This window comes from Artemia sp. Qi Xiang Cuo, chromosome 18 (genome assembly GCF_049724085.1).
Source record: "Artemia sp. Qi Xiang Cuo chromosome 18, ASM4972408v1, whole genome shotgun sequence".
In the NCBI taxonomy this organism is placed as follows: domain Eukaryota; kingdom Metazoa; phylum Arthropoda; class Branchiopoda; order Anostraca; family Artemiidae; genus Artemia; species Artemia sp. Qi Xiang Cuo.
Window position 1 is genome coordinate 4,490,657 of NC_142811.1, and position 17,123 is coordinate 4,507,779.

A 17,123-nucleotide genomic window follows, 5' to 3' on the forward strand; every position below is an offset into this window, starting at 1 on the left:
TGCTGAAGACGCCTTGTTTGTATACAGGCGAAATATCCGCGTTGTTTTGTTTCTGTTGTTTTTCTTTTCTCTCCACTGGCCACAGTCTCGTTTGTTTGTTTTTTTTTTTTTAGATATTTTTATCTTTGTTGGTTTTTTGGCATGATAGTAAAATATTGTACTGGCATGTTAATACATTGAGAGTGAATAGTCAAATATGGACCTGTCCCAGTTAAAAATAGAAAAGGGGCCACGATTAGTGATAAGGAAGGAGGCAAAGAGAGATGGGCAGAACATTTTGGGAGTGTGCTAAACCGAGATAGAGTTGCAGGAAAATATATAGAGGAAAATGTAATAGTTTGTGATACCTTGGATGTGAAGAAAATTTTGTTTTGTGAGGAAGATTTAGTGACAGTACTAAAAGGGTTAAAAGATAATAAGGCCTCAGGTGCTGATAGTGCTGATATTGATGCTGATTTGTGGTAGTTCTATTTTTAGGACAAATTCTTAAAAAGTATCCTATTTCGTCTTCCAGAAGAATTTTTTCTACTTCAAATTGAGATATTGTGGTTGCAGCAATTTTTTTTCCACTTACAAAACATAATGTTTTATTGTAATAATTTGTGATTTTTTGTTCTACGGATAGAACTTGAACTAATTGAAATGACAATCGTCTCTGAAAATCCTGACCCATATGTAAATGTGTTTGAAAATGCATTGACGACAGGTGCTGTCATTCAACTCACTAATTTGAAACAAAAATGATATTTTTGTATTTATTACAGTAAAGTGTGCGTAATTAACGAAACGATTTATAGAACGAACATCATAGGTCAAATAGTTCTGAAAGTAAGCACTGCATCACTAGCTTATTTTTTCACTGAGACAAACATAATAAGACCGAGGTCCTATTCCATGCTGTGATATTCAGGAGTTCATCCAATTGGTGAAAACCACTTTTTGATCCTCATTCTATGCTGCTCTTTTCTTTTCTTTTTTATTTTTGTATTATTTAGTTTTTGTTTATTTATTATTATTGTAACGAGTTATAGTGTTTTGTGATTTCAATTTTTATGTTTAGCTTTTAATTTTCGTGGCTGCTTTGGCTTGGCTATTTATTTTAAGTTTTGTTCGTTTCACGTTTCATCTCCTCATTCATAGTAGTATATGGTACTTTCGTATATGGTGTATATGTAGTTTTGAAAGGTAAGAAAAGAGTAGGAAGAGTGATTGGGGTTTGTTTATGATGAAAGATTGTGTGAAACTGCTCAAACCACAATAGTGGCTTAATAAAACGTCATACGTTCTTACCATTTCTACGTTTGGTTGATAATGTTATTTAAAAAATGTGGTAAGTGCCAGTTAAGTATGATGTAATATTAGTTGAAAATAAAACCCATCTCATCTCATCTCATCTATGGTGTAGTTTGCCCTATAGTTTGCACCATATAGTAGTATATGGTGGCTTGATGTTATTGTCTAATGATTGCTTTAGGTACCCTTTTGATTGACGGTACTTTAAACAGTAAGCTGTGCGAAAAATGTGGATCTATTCCACTTTCTATGACTATAATGAGAGAAAGGTTGAAATGGCTAGGATACGTTTAGCGAATGAAGGATGATAGATTGCCAAGAACCGTCCTTTTCGGCTGCCATCTTTGGCGGCCAAAAAAAATATTATAAAAAAGATATTACCAAAAAATGTTCTCTTTCGTGTGTTTTTCCCCTCCCCCCCCCCCCAAGGTTGGACCTTCTTGTGCTTTTTTTTCAGAATTATGGCTGCAGATCAAAAACAATAAAAAGGTATCTTTTGCTTTAAATGTACGGATTTTGGCACGTTTATTAGGCACGCTTGTCCTAAACAAATATTCTTAGTAAAAAAATTTAACAATTGCAAGAAGCTAACAGCATGCCTTCTCAAAACCAGAACAGCTTTTGTGTTATGGAAGGGGTTTTGTAGCGAGTTGACCTGTTGGATTGAGAGCAGGTTTGGCTCTAACAACCATTCAAAAAAGTCAATTCTCACTAGAAACTGAAACTTCATTAATAGAAATTTGAATATGATATGTATATAAAAAGAATCTGTTTTCCATATTGATTCCTGATACATTAATAATAAATTTACTTGTTAAAAGTTTTTTCTTTAGAAAAGAAAAAAGAAAACGATGCAGTAGTTCTCATATACTAATTATCAAAAAGACGTATCTGCATTTAACAATGGTAAACGGAAGACGCTTCCAACTAGTTAGTCACCAGTTAGTCACTAATCCACGTGTCACTGACCGGGCATAGTTTTAATGCCCCTGTATTTTTAGCAGCTTGGGTAAAATCATATGCAAACCGATGTGTATGTATGCAAGTATTTCCCTTGTCGAAAATATTCCTATTAAATTTGTCTCAAATTTGCATGAGCAGTTCAAGCATTGTGACACCAGGAACACTGTTCATTGGAACACCGGGGCTGTTGTGCTATGATTTTCTGTGCTTTAGGCTACCTTATCTTGAATGTAGCTCTGTTTTTTACACGCGTGTTCTGCTATTTTAACGATGGAAATAGATTGCAACTTTGATGAAGACTGAGATGTGATTAAGTTCCCTGTGAAAGCGGGGAAAATGAAATAGGGAATTCAGAAGCTCCGTGAACCTAGTTTACGGATATCGTGTTCGGAAAAGAAGCTCCTTCTTCAAGTGGCTGGCGAGGTTTAGGGAGGGCATGACTCAACGAAGACATCTCTTAAAATGTGATTGCGAGAGACGAAACTTAGATTTACGAGTACAATCCTGAGAATATGATGAGCCACGGACGGTAAAATTAACGTCAGTAAAATGCCACGGACGGTAATGATGAGCCACGGACGGTAAAATGAGAATGGAAAATAACTGATGAGCCACGGAAGAAAAAGGCTAGGATTTTAAAATCAAGGCGATGCTGACGGTTTTTTTTTACTCAAGTAGAATTTTGCTCCAAAAATGGGGTCCCCAGGGCCAGACGGTCAATTCTGCAGACAGCCACGATTTGTGGTACGATCAGTCGTGTTTGCTTCACAATGACAATGCACCCTCCCATAAAGCCATTATCGTCAAGCAGTTTTAGCCGAAAAGGCCACAACGGTCCTTGACCCCTTTCCCTTCCTCTGATTACCGGAAGTGCCCCATGTGACTGTTTAAGCCCAAAAATCAAAGAAAAATTGAAGAAAACACAACATCAGATGATGTTTGAAGCCTGCGCTCGTATTACTTCCGATATCTTATGTTCCTTCTTTATTTGCCTTCACGTATCTGGAACCAAAAACCTATTCATCAGTATAGCGGATCTAATGTGACCAATAAGCTTGAGCTGCTTCACGTTAAGATGCTAAAGTCAGCCCCTGGCAAGCACGGGCAGCACCACGGGCTCATCCGTCTTTTCGTAAACTTGTAGACTTTTCGTATTTGTGTTGTTTATCTTTTTTCCTTTGTTTTTTTTTCTCTTGTGTTTATTTGCGGGTTAAAAATAAATAGTTATTGAAGATAAGTGTCAATAAGGCTGAACAGATGTCTGAAAGGTCCCTGCTGTGTTCGACTCCATCAAAGGCAGATTTGTAAACTGAGTTTCCGCTGCCGTTACAGTGGCTCATTCGGCCCCAGACACGGCGTAGCAGTTTAACTTTTCTTAATAATTAAAAAAAGGCCTGTTTTCTAGCCCAAGATTGTTTTAAAAAGTCTGTAGAGATAATGAAACTTGCCAGAGTTGGGCAGCATAGGGATTCATTACATGGCTATGTAGATGATACGCCCACAAGCATTCCGGATCAGCTAGCTAAAGATGAAGAGCTACAAAGAAAATTGCAAGAAAACAAGAAGCTCGGAGAAGCAAACTTAGAAAAGGTAACTCTTTTTCTAGCTGTTGTTTAATTTTGTTTTTATGTGTTCATAAAGCAAAATATTTTGGTAATAAAAAAGGTATTTTGGGTTTTAATACTAATTTTAACATCATCAAGTAGGAAAAATGTCTTTTTTTTTTTTTTTTTTTTTTGAATTGAACAAAATGACGAAATTGTTAAAAGTATTCATGTTTTTGATATTAATTTGCATGTTGTTAAGGCATTTTAGTATATTTTGACCATATTTTAGAACTTGGCCAAATTGGTTTCTTTAAAAATAAAAAATAATTCAATAGCCAGTGTATTATTGTCACTTGAGTTATTTTTTGTCGAAAATTGTAGATTAGATCTATAACTTGGATCAGATTTTTTTTTGAAGCAAAGGATCGGGAGGATTTCAGGCATCAGCTAGTGTTCCAGGTGAAGTCTGAAAATTAGTTATTTAATTTTGCCAGATAAGCGTTATATCTGTTTTGGGATAGTAGACTGTAAGATTTTGCTGTCTTATTTTTGTCTTCCAGAGGAAAGATGCGGCCTAAGTCCCGTTTATAATAATATTTATTTTATTTATAATATTTATTACATTTTTTTTTCTCAGAGTCACTCCATATGGACGGGGTGGTCGTATAAGCTTCGGAGGGGGCAGATTTGATTGAAAATTGAAAAAAGCTGTGCCCTTTTTAGGAGTCAAAAGTGATTGGAGGTCAACCAGCCCCCCCCCCTTATACCCCTTTCCCCAAATGTATCCGATCAAAAGTTTCAAATGTTTCGCAACTTAGTGTCTGGTTTGTTCTAAACTGCTGCATTTGCAACATCCGTGCTAAATTCACGTATTTAAATTAACAAAGCGCTTTCCCTAGAAATATGTTGCCTATTTATGTATCGCTTTGTTCTATAGCATCCACCACTCGCGTGGAAAATTTCACCCTATCCTCAAAAGCTCGTAAATCGCCAAACAAGAATTTCTTTCTGTAATTGAAACACTCAGTTTTCTGCGTCTATTCACCCGATTCCTTGGATAATAGATCCTTTACAGTATAAATATATATATGAACAGTAGCGAAAAGTCTTATACTCTCCATTAACAATTTTTTAGACATTATTCTATAGCTCTCTTCATGACTCCGCCTCTTTGCGCACGCTCAATGACAAATGTTTAGCGCATTATGACGAGAATGATCTGGTCGAATGCCAATTAACAACTGAACTGATACTATTGCTCTGGCGCACTGGAAACTTCCCATTCAGCGCGCTATAATGTGTGTCATTTTTGGAGAAACATGTCGCTACTGTTCGTATATGTATTTATACTGTGCTATAAATCCTCCTATCTATGACGTTTTTGGTGAATAAATTGTTCTAAAATGTTTTTCCTAAATTCTGGCTAGGCCCTCGATATTTTTAATTTATTAAGATATTCTTTTTTATGTTTCGTCTACCTTGTTACAGCGTAGTGTTTGGGGCCGAAGCTCCTAATCAAGGATGTCTCGGTGCTATCCGGGGTGTAGCAAGGAACCTCTTTTATTCGTCCTGTGGTGCTGCAGTGGGTTTGATCTCAGCTTGGTAATACGAGACCAAGAGTTTGAAACCGGATGTAATAAAACGCTGCAGGGCTGACGCAAGGACCTTAGTAGTCAAGAAGTGTCATTAATCCGATACGACATAATACAAATTCCGGGGGTATTTTCTCAATTTATGTAGGCTATTTTTATAGGGCCGCTCTCTAGGGCTATAATTAAAGAAAGGTTGAGATGGCTAGGGCACCTTGTGCGGATGAAGGATGACAGATTGCCGAAGAGTACTCTTTTCGGCTAATCGTCTAGGGCTAGAAGAAAATCAGGTCGTCCTTGTCTGGGGTTGGAGGACTTCGTAAAGAAGATGTAAAGGAAATGGGAACTTCGTGGGAGGGTGTAAAAAGGGAGGCTTTGAATAGATTGGGATGGAGGAGAATAGATTGGGATGGAGGAGGACCGTGCGTAGCTGTGTTGGCCTGAGGCGGCTTGGTGCTGCGATGAATTGTCAGTAGTAGTAGTAGTATTTTTAAAGGTTAAACTAGCCTTTATTTTCAGAAATTGGGTTCGAATTACCGCCATCAGTGTTAAGAGGTAAACGAGGGGGCGACAGTAACCGAGGCTTACACTCCACTCCCTATCTAAAACAAACTATACAGATTACTGCTTATGGGGTTATATCCTTATAACCTAAAGAAAACATCTCGGAGAGGAAGGAAATCTCTTGGTTGGAAGCTCCCTTTGACGCTTCTACTTAATCGCCACTTCAGGCGGCCACGCTTGGTACTAAGCTGGGCTGATGTACACCACAGATCTACTACTGAACGGATAACTTTTATCTATCCTTCAAAAACTGGCTAAGTCGTTGAGCCATATCCTGGATATCTTCCGTTGAGAGATGGCCTTAATACCAATACAGAAGGAGCGCTCTCCTTCAGCATAAATCGTATCAAAACCTGAAACCCAAGACAGAAAAAATATATAGACACAACAAGCTTTAAAAAAAATTCTGTGCTGTTCTCTAGGTATAAAAGTGAACTCACTTTACAAACTCACTTGAAAAAGAAAGGACACAAAAAAATGAAGTTGTAGTCTTGCGTTGGAATGTGGCAAGATTGGACATTCTGTCCAATCCGGGACCCGTCGCAACACGTGGTAAATAACGGCCTTCGCTAAATGAATTGGCAATTGCCAATTCACTAAAAAGATACGAAAAAAGGGTTTGGGGATGAGTCGTAATCTACTTGACTTTTACTTTTAGCTTTTTCTTTCGAAACGTAAAGATTATCGCGAAAAAAATGGAAAAAAAGAAATAAGCTTAGACGGACTGCTAAAGGACCAAATGACATAATTAGGGCCAAAGAGCCAACAATGAGTTTAGAGAGAAAATAATGAATTATGATAAAAGCGCATTTGTGCGACAGTTAGACCCAGAAGCCCAACGAGAGTATTTTTGGACGTTCCTGGGCCCTGAGATCTCCCTCTTCCCTCTGCGAATGTCCTTAATCTTTACCATATGTGAGGAAAGTTTAATTCAGCTAAATCTAAGCTTCTTCAAAACAAGACGACATTATTTTGACGACCGGCCTTGTGATGGAAGACTTAGAATAAAACCGTCATTGCGAAATTCCACCTCCCCACAAAAAGAGTCAACCCGCAAAGATTATTTACCGAATACAGTAAAAAATTGATATTAAGTTTCTTAAAACTGAACTTTCTGCAAAAATTATTTTGAATGCCATTTTAAACTGTAATTTTTGTTTTCTTTATTTTTTGTTGTTTTATAATTGAAGTTTGTGTACATTTGTTTTGGGGGAAGGGATGTTTTGAGTAGTATTTGATATATATATATATATATATATATATATATATATATATATATATATATATATATATATATATATATATACATATATATAATAGCGGTTATAAGCGGTATCTAAAATAAGAGAAAATGGTATAATCTTTGAGGGTCTGTAAAGGGCTTCAAATTGCAATTCCAATTAAGCGAATATTATGTTTGGAAAGAGCATAAAAAAAGGCATTGGGTGGTATGTTCACTTTATTTGTAGGTCAGTAATGTAAACTTCCCCAAATTTACCAAAAATAATACCCCCCCGAACAAAAATCGACTGTATCTTAAGGGGAACGGGGGGGGGGGGATTTGTAAATTCTTGTTTTCGTATTGTGTGGAGTTAGACAATTCTAAAAATAAGCTTTATGTCCAAGAAGTAACGATAAAAGGGATACAGTGAAGAATGTGTTTTATGGATTTTTTATCACTATGGATCTCAGGAATCTTCTATTTTTATCACCAAGTGATTGCTCAGTTCTCATATGTAAATATGCAGCTTAATAGAAGAATAGAACAGAATATAGAAGCCCATCTGGTACTCTTAGCAGAAATAACCTATGAGCTATTGGATCAAGCTCAAACTCCAGCAAATCGGAACTCCTCAAAATCCCTACCAAATTTAGTTAAATTCAAGAATCCTTTTGCTTACGAGCACTTGGTAAACAGATATATGCCACGTAGCCCGGCATGGCTACTTGGCAGACTTGTATGTGTTGATTTTCATTTTCGCTTGTCTTCTAACTGCAGACAATGTGAGCATCTTCTTGATGTCATGACGGCATCATAGGTTTGATAAAACCGTTCTGGGAAAAATATGAATGCTTCCTTAAAATTGCGAACTATTTAGATCGTTTTTGTGGCCAGAAATGTCAATATGCCAGTTTTTTTTCTTAAAACTCCCCTCGCCCAGTCCCTTAGCCAGTAGGGCACAGCTTCTGCACTCCATATTACGTTGGACAGAGTCGTCCACGTTGTCAGGCATGTCCGGACAGAAGCTTTAATCATTTATGCTCCTATACCATCTATTCTGGAAGCTCTTCCGTTTTTCAAGCGTTTTGCAGTAGTTTTTATCTCAAATGTCCTGGGAGGGTCAGTATTCATGTTTTGGTTCAAGAATGGGGTGTCAGGTTTTGTTCTCGGTCAACACTGCTTGGTCTGTTAAGTGTTTTTACAAAGTGGGAAACCCACCTATTGTCCACCTTTGCAGGATCTGATAATACATTGCCCTGCTCATCTTTGACCGGGGGCTGTAGATGACGTGGATCTCCTATGATTTCAGTTCTGATCCTGTGCAAGGTTCTAGTGTCCTTTTCTTGCTGCTTCCTCGGCTAAAATTGCTTTATTTTCAAGAAAGCGCCGCCTATCTTGTCTTAAACTTTTCTTCACATGTTTATCAATGTATATAGAGGTCTCCGTTTGTGATGAGGGCTTCAGGAATGGGGGCTGTTATCTGCAGACGTTTTGCTTTTTACGTTCATCAATCAGCTTCCATGTCTCGTTCGGGACCCAGTTTTTTTGGCTTGTGTTAAAATCCGAGATTTATTTTTGCGGCCTCTTGGTATGTCCCTTTCTTCTTCGGGAGACTGAGCCGTAGTGTCTTCGTTCTCGAGGGCTTGGAAACGGTTCTTTAGTGACAAACTGAACTCCCAGTGGATGGAGCTAATTTAGTTTTTCCACATTAAACGGTTTGGCAACTACCATCTCCGTTTGACTGCTCTTGACTGATCTGTATCTTGCCCACCATCAGAGTATGTTCAGAAACCCGTATCTGCTCCAGGTTGGGCTTGGACATCAAAAAGACTTGTGTTCCACCTCCTACGAAATAGGAAATGGTCTTTTTGTTTCCGAGTTCTTTTATCCGGGGAGATCCATGACTGTTTGTGGATGTCTTTGTACTGGGAACAGTTGTCCACCAACTACTAAAACGTGCAATAGTGCGTAATCAGCGAGCAGTGTACCATTCCCGTTTATCTGTTGTATCCGTCATGTCCCAAAACTTCAGGGCAATAGCTGGGCTCAGAGCCCAAGTTTACATCCATATCCCCTACGACACAAAGGGTATCATATGAAGGAATTTTCCTTGTCATTTCCTTGAGCTGCTCATAAAAACTTGTTACTTTCCTCTGCATCATCAGTAAGGGCGTAGCATACTATGAATAACACTTTCGTATTTGGTGTTCCAAATTCTGCCATTAACATACGTTTACTTATCGTTGTCCCTTTTCTTGTGTAATTGTCCTAGTGATTAGAAGTTTCAGGACATAGTATTAGTCCCATACCACTCTGTTGTCAATCACTGTCACCACCATAAATGAACACTTAATCGTCATCTAGCTGCTCTTGGCCCGAATAAAGCCATCGTGTTTCACTGAGGGCCAAGATGCCCAGTTTGTAATTTTTCATCTCCTTGAGAGTGTTCTCAGTCTCGTTGGTTCATAGTCCTCACATTCCAGAACCCAACCCGAGTCAATTGTTTGGCAATGAGAAATCGCGTCTAGGGGCGCGGACACGATCTTTGAAGTGAGGTTTATCCGAGGCTTTTGCCGATATTTCCATTGCAATTAAGTCCCCACCCCTCCTCCCCGCACGGTTTTACCCGTGCAAGTCCCAATGCCAGATTACAAGCCTGCCGCTCAACCTTTATATTTAGGGGCTTAGGATCCTCTATTGCTGCAAATGCAACCATAGGCAAAGGTGTTCAACAAGAGTAGAATTATGAGAAAAACTTCGCTGACACAAGTCGCACTTGTAAGGCTTTTCACCAGTGTGGGTTCTCCGATGCACGGCAAGAGCACTACTCTGTTTAAATCCTCGCTTACATACGTCACATATATATGGCCTTTCACCGGTGTGGGTTCTCATGTGTTCAACAAGAGTAGAATTATGAGAAAAACTTCGCTGACAGAAGTCGCACTTGTAGGGCTTTTCACCAGTGTGGGTTCTCTGATGCACGGCAAGAGCTCTATTCTGTTTAAATCCTCGCTTACATACGTCACATATATATGGCCTTTCAGCGGTGTGGGTTCTCATGTGTTCAACAAGAGTAGAATTATGAGAAAAACTTCGCTGACAGAAGTCGCACTTGTAGGGCTTTTCACCAGTGTGGGTTCTCTGATGCACGGCAAGAGCACTATTCTGTTTAAATCCTCGCTTACATACGTCACATATATATGGCCTTTCACCGGTGTGGGTTCTCAGGTGTTCAACAAGAGTACTCTTTAGACTGAAACCCCGCTTACATTTGTGACACTTGTAAGGCTTTTCCCTGGTGTGTATTTTCACATGTTGAGTAAGGTGATTATTTGTAGAAAAGCTCCTGTTGCATGTACAGCACTTGTATGGCTTTTCACCGGTGTGGGTTATCATGTGGATGCCAAGATTACTCTTCTGACTAAAACTACGATCGCATACATCACATTTGAATGGCTTTTCACCAGTGTGGATGGTCAGATTGTGTTTACTCAGATTACTATTTTTTGAAAATCTCTTCTCGCGCACATCGCACTTGTATGACTTTCCATTAGTTTGAACTAAAAGGTGCTTCACAAGATTGTTGCTTATAGATCGTTTCTCTTCATTTTGATAAGATGTTTTATTCATCTGACTTGCTGCGTTCTTTTCATTTTCGTCTGGTAGTTTCTTCAGCTGGTGAGTCAACTTATTTGGGGCTGGAATATCATCAAAAATGTCTACTGATGAAATAATTTTATTGGGTAGCTCAGTTTCTGCTGAGTCTGTTTGAAAACGATTGGACTGATTGGTTTCATCTGCAAAAATGATAGCATGATCAGAGACTTGTTTCTTATCTAAATTCATCTTTTTGGATGCAAATTTTAACCTACTCTACTTTTGTTGAGCTTCAAGTTATAGTTGAGAGGCATTGGCAAGATTGAATTACCATTAAAAAAAATGTTTGCTCCAGCTAAGACGCTGTACTAAATTAATTTAGATTTCATGGGAAAAAGAAAAAATTCTTTACTTTAAGGATTTTGATTATATACATGGGCACATTAAGCAATCTTAAATTTATTTGTTTTAATGAAATTCGTCATTTATTACGTCATTTATTTATTTGTTTTGATGAAATCCGTTAATACGAAAGTCAATTTTAGTTAATTATCGTTGTTGTTGTAATTACCGTTGTTGTAGTTAAGTTGTATGTTGTATGTATGAAGTATGTTGTTGTAGTTAATGCAGTCTAGTAAAAATGACCAAAATTAAAAAAAGTTTTAAAGCAAACGAAAAGTGAAAAATATTTCACATTTTACATCATTTTGGAGATTCTGAAAATTAATTTGTGCTTGTGGGAAGAAATTTTGAGAGTTAAAAAAAGGCTGATACTACTAAAGATGTTTTACAGTAAAATAAAAGTATGCCATGGATTAATTAATTGTCTAATTTTAATATTCCATGTCATATATACAAAAAAAGTAATGAATGGATTAAAATAAAAAGAATAGAGAGAGTACACTACAATTATGCAATAAAAAAATTTACTGAACAGATGGACCCAAGGGTGATGGGGAAAAATCCGTTAAAACCTGAATCTGATACTTCCCCATGCAGCACGACCCGCTTTGCTGTTGCATCGGGTCTGCTCAAACGAAGACGCTGTACTAAATTAATTTAGATTTCATGAGAAAAAGAAAAAATTCTTTACTTTAAGGATTTTGATTATATACATGGGCAACTTAAACACTTTTAAATTTATTTGTTTTAATGAAATTCGTCATTTATTACGTCATTTATTTATTTTTGATGAAATTCGTCATTTATTACGTCATTTATTTATTTGTTTTGATGAAATCCATTATTTATTACGAAAGTCAATTTTAGTTAATTATCGTTGTAGCAGTTAATGCAGTCTAGTAAAAATGACCAAAATTAAAAAAAGTTTTAAAGCAAACGAAAAGTGAAAAATATTTCACATTTTACATCATTTTGGAGATTCTGAAAATTAATTTGTGCTTGTGAGAAGAAATTTTGAGAATTAAAAAAAAAAAGGCTGATACTACTAAAGATGTTTTACAGTAAAATAAAAGTATGCCATGGATTAATTAATTGACTAATTTTAATATTCCATGTCATATACAAAAAAAGTAATGAATGGATAAAAATAAAAAGAATAGAGAGAGTACACTACAATTATGCAATAAAGAAATTAACTGAACAGATGGACCCAAGGGTGATTGGGAAAAATCCGTTAAAACCTGAATCTGATAGCTCCCCATGCAGCACGACCCGCTTTGCTGTTACATCGGGTGCTTCAAGCTTGTCAGTTACTTTTATTATTGCTATGTCAAGAGGCATAGTAAAAAAAAAATCAAAATTCTACATTGACTTAACATCTTTCCTCTTTAAATGGGGATAAAGACCAGAAATGTAGAGGAAAGAATGTTCCCAAAAGTAAAATAAAGCCTACCCAGTGCTCGTCTGTTATACTTCCGTCGATCAACTGGAGATTCTCACTTAAGGGGAGATATTGGATCAAATTATTTTAAGTATATCTTTTCACTGCAATAAATGCAATCAAGGGCTTGTTCATTTATTTATTTATTTTTTACAAACGGGTTACAATAAACAAATAAACAAACTTCTCATTTAAAAAAAAAACACTATACAATGCATTACTGCATGACCGACAAAAACCCGAAAAAGAAACACCTAAAAAAAAAAAAATCTTTTGATTAATCTTTGAGGTTTCGAATTTAACCGACTCTATTTTTTTTAGCATCAAGCTAAAGTTGACAGACCCTGGCAAGGGTCTGTCGACAATTTTTTTTTAATTAACATTAAAAAAAAATCAAGAGCTAAATTAACAATCACAATATCTAAAATCAAAAGACTGGATTGGCTTAACATCCCCCTTTTTTACCCCCTTTTTGAAGGAGGATTTAGACAGAATAGGGGGATGAAAGAATTGTCACAAAACAAATAGGATAAAGCCTACCCAGTGCACGTCTATTGTACTTAGATTAACTGGTGATTCCCCCTTAACTGGAGATATTGGATCAAACTATTTAATATGTCAATTTCATGCAATAAATACAATCATTGTGGTATTCAAACTGTTTGTTGTGACATTCTTTTTGTGAAAAACGGTCCCTGCCTCTCTGTTGAAAAATCTGAGTAAGTTCAAAAGTAAGTAAAAATAAGCAAAAAAAACCATCTGCTTGACATTTTGTCCTGCTGATGTCTGATGTCTAGCAGATGTCTGATGTCTTTTAACAGATGTCTGGATGAACCTAACATTGAGTTTTCGTCCTATTTTCTCCCCTTCTTCGGTGCATACCTGCCTCTTATCTAAAAAATCTCTTTTGTTTCCGACAAGCATAATAATGACGTCATTTCTCCTTTTGGTTCTTATGTCATCAATCAAATAAAATTTTAAGTTCCAAAGTAACGCACTCCTGAGTTTCAACTTTTGACACCCCCGTATGCACATAACGTGTTTTGATTTAGTTCAACATTCCCCTGAAGATTCTTTGAAAGGTTCATTTGAACGCCCTTCGTCTTTTGAACGCTACAGGCCATACAGGCACACCTTACTCAATAACAAATATTATCATAAGCAAAGCTATAACGATTCCTATAGTAAAGGCCAAATGGCTTCAACGTTGTTGTTTTTTTTTTTTTCAGAGGCACTTCATATGGAAGGGGTGATCGTATAAACTTTATCGGAGCTAATTGAATTAAAAACCGGGAGTTGTAGCGCCCTTTTTAAGAGTCAAAAGTAACCGGAGGGCAACTAACCCCCTCCCTCACCCTCTTTTCCCCAAGCACATCCAATCGAAGTTTTGAGATATTTATCTTGTTCAAAATAGTCTGATAACAATAACTCTTAGGTCGACACAACCCCCCAGACCCCGGGGCAAGTGTTGTAGGTTAATCCCCTGGAGGGGGGGGGGGGGGGGGAAAAAGGGCAGTCGTATAAACTTTGAAGGAGGTTCAGATGCTTGGAAATTGAAAGTTTTAGTTCCATTTATAAGAGTCAGAAGTGATCGGAGGGTAACTATCCCCCCTCCATGCCTTCTTATCCCCAAATGAATCCGATCGAATTTTAGAGATAGGCATTTTGCTCGGAATTGTCCGAAGGTCATGTAACAATGCCTCCGGGGTTGATATAACCCTGCTGAGCCCGGGGGCATGGGTTGCAAGTTATAACCTGGGGCCATAGAAGGCTTTTATGGAAAGGATGTTCGCTTAAACTTTGGAAGAGACTCATTTGATCGGAAATTGAAAGTTCTAGTTCCTTTTTTAAGATTCAAAAATGATCGGTGGCCCACTTGTGCCCCCCCCCCACGCCCTCTGTTGCCAAATAAATCTAATCGGAATTTTGAGATAGCCATTTTGTTCAAAATAGTCCAAAGATCATATCGTCAGTTGGGTATCAAAAGGTCGTTTTTCCAAAAATATAAATTTTCAGAATGTTACACTTCATTTAAGGCCAACGAATTGTACTGAGGTGGATAATATTTTTCATAGTATGAAGAAATTAATCTAAATTAAATTAAATCTAAAGGTAATAAAATACATTCTACCAGAATTAGCTCTAAGATAAGTTTTGTTCTTCATTATATACACATACAATATTACATGTTATTATTCCCCTGAAGGCTCATTGGCCTGTACAAAGGGGGAAGACATATGAATTGCTTACTCAGAGATGAAAAACAAACGAAAATTTAAAATGATCACTTACTCATATACGAAGGAGGAGAAAAGAAAATATACATAAAATGAAAACTATAGAAAAAATAAATAAATAAACTAAATAAATTAATTATATTAAATAGACTAAAAAAAAATAAAAAAAATAAAAAAAAATAACATCTACGGAGCAAAAGAATTTTTAAATTTTTTTTTAAACAAACCGAATGAGTGGCGCCCTCATGGATGGTGCTGTAAGGAGGGGGATGGAGGTAGAAATCTATATAACCCTCATTTAATTCCGGGAATATTCTGGGCCTAGGTTGTTGTTATGAAAGCAAAAAATAACACTAACCCCAAAACCTCTCCCTAACCTCCTCTTTGCGGTCGTAGTAACTTTGGAGGATATTTATGCAATCGAAGATTAAGAGTTCTTGTCCTTTTCTTTAAGTCAAAAGTGATTGAAGACCAACCAGCCCCTGTCATAGAACTGTTTTTGATATCTAGTCCTTCTATTACCCCTTAGGACACTTGATCGACATTTGAAGTACCTATTTTGTAGTTTATCTGTGGCTATTCAATTTTGCATCTAAGGGAATCTTCCATGTGGGGAACTATCCGAGAGGGGGGGGCCGGTTCCCGCTAGGAAGATCTTTGGGTGTACCGCCACACCCCTGCCACGCCTGAAGTTTCCTCTATTTTGGAGGGAGGGAGTTTTTCAGTTTGTGCATTGATATTTTTCTATTAAAATTGTATCCCCCTTAAACGTCACCTCCTTCATTAAAAAGCTTCATGCCATCATATTTGATCAAGCATACATATAGAGGGCCTTGGTACATTCCCTAAATAAAAAAAAAACACAATTTGCGTGTTTATATGTCTGAATTTCGCTTCTTGAATACCTCCTTGCGTCTTGACTACTTCCTTGTGGCGCATCCTTGCGTCGGCTCTGCAGTCTTCCAGCTTAGTTAGAGCTGTGATTCCCGTTTTAACAAGCTGAGATCAAACCCAGAGTGTCACCACAAGACAAGATATAAATTACTTTAGTAATTTTTAGTTTTTTTTTTCATTTTTGTTTAAACCCCCTCCCACCCCCACAATTATTGCATTTTTAGCCCTTTAAAATAAATTATCGCATGACTTCTTGACAAACCTCACACTTAAAATGCATTTTTAATAGCAGCCGTAGTTTGATAAAGCTTGATGTAACAAAATCTCCTTACGCAGCAAATAATATCTAAGAAATGATCATTTTGAATCAGTTAAACCATATAAAATATTTGGCTGGGTAATCCATTTATCCCCAAAAGCTGCTTTTATATAAGAAGCAAATAACGTCAGGGGTTAGTTGGTTTACTACTTGAAGCGGTCTGAATTAGTTGTCAGATAAGTTAATCCTGCTAACCCTGGACAGCTCAGGAAACTAAGGATAAAAATTCAATCCAAATGAAAATGGAAAAAAATTTCGAATCTGTTTCAGAGAAAAAATACTGGGAATATGGAAATCATCTCTTCTCTTGGTGTTTTCGTTTATTGCAATTAGTTTATTAATAAGTGGTTGGGTACTTGTCTGAAATCTGGGTACACACGCGAGAAGTGATGTTTCGTTAATGACTTGACTTGACTTGACTTTATTTAACAGAAACATATACATAAATTTTGTACAAAGGAGAAGAGAATAATCTCGTAATGTCTCCTTTATCAAACAATAGGGAAAAAAAAAATACACTTCCCGCTAACAAAACATCAGAAAGAAAAGAAAATTTGATAAGAACATAACACGATTTAAATTAAACTTAAAGAAGAAATGAAAAAAAAAAAAAAAAAAAAAAAAACAAAAATTAAAAATCGACAAACGGAGATAGGGATGGGATTTAATTAAAAATTTATAAATAAATAAATAATACAATCAATCCCCGCTACTGTAGGCTGAAAGTACCATCTTTTTCAATTTCTTTTTATATATGTATAGTGATGGTGATTCACTTACTAATTCAAATAACTTATATTTATTCGCAATATGACGAAGTTGATATCTTAAACTTAGTCTGGATCTCTCAATTTTAACAAACGGGAAAAGAAACTTAATCCTAGCTCTTGATAAAAGGCTATGTTTATTTTCAACCAAAAGTTTCATACTATTGAAAAAATGATCTTTATGTTGGATTTTTAAAAACCATATGCCCAAATTAAGGTGCAAAATTTTTTGTAAATCCAGAATATCAAGAAATAGAAAAGAATTTTTGATTTCAGGTAATTCCCCTG

The 17,123-nt window shown here is 36.6% G+C and overlaps 2 protein-coding genes across 2 annotated transcripts in view; one reads left to right on the plus strand and one right to left on the minus strand.

Annotated features, from left to right (window-relative positions):
* Nucleotides 1–17,123, plus strand: part of LOC148941137 (uncharacterized) — a 161,957-nt gene that overhangs the window by 113,489 nt on the left and 31,345 nt on the right. The window contains exon 11 of the mRNA XM_089104015.1: nt 3,662–3,846. Within this exon, the coding sequence (XP_088960141.1) occupies nt 3,662–3,846 (185 nt within the window). The remainder of the gene's footprint in view (nt 1–3,661; nt 3,847–17,123) is intronic.
* LOC148941139 (uncharacterized) lies at nt 9,873–11,024 on the minus strand. Its single transcript, XM_089104546.1, has one exon. The coding sequence runs from the start codon at nt 11,022–11,024 to the stop codon at nt 9,873–9,875; it is 1,152 nt and encodes a 383-aa protein (XP_088960672.1).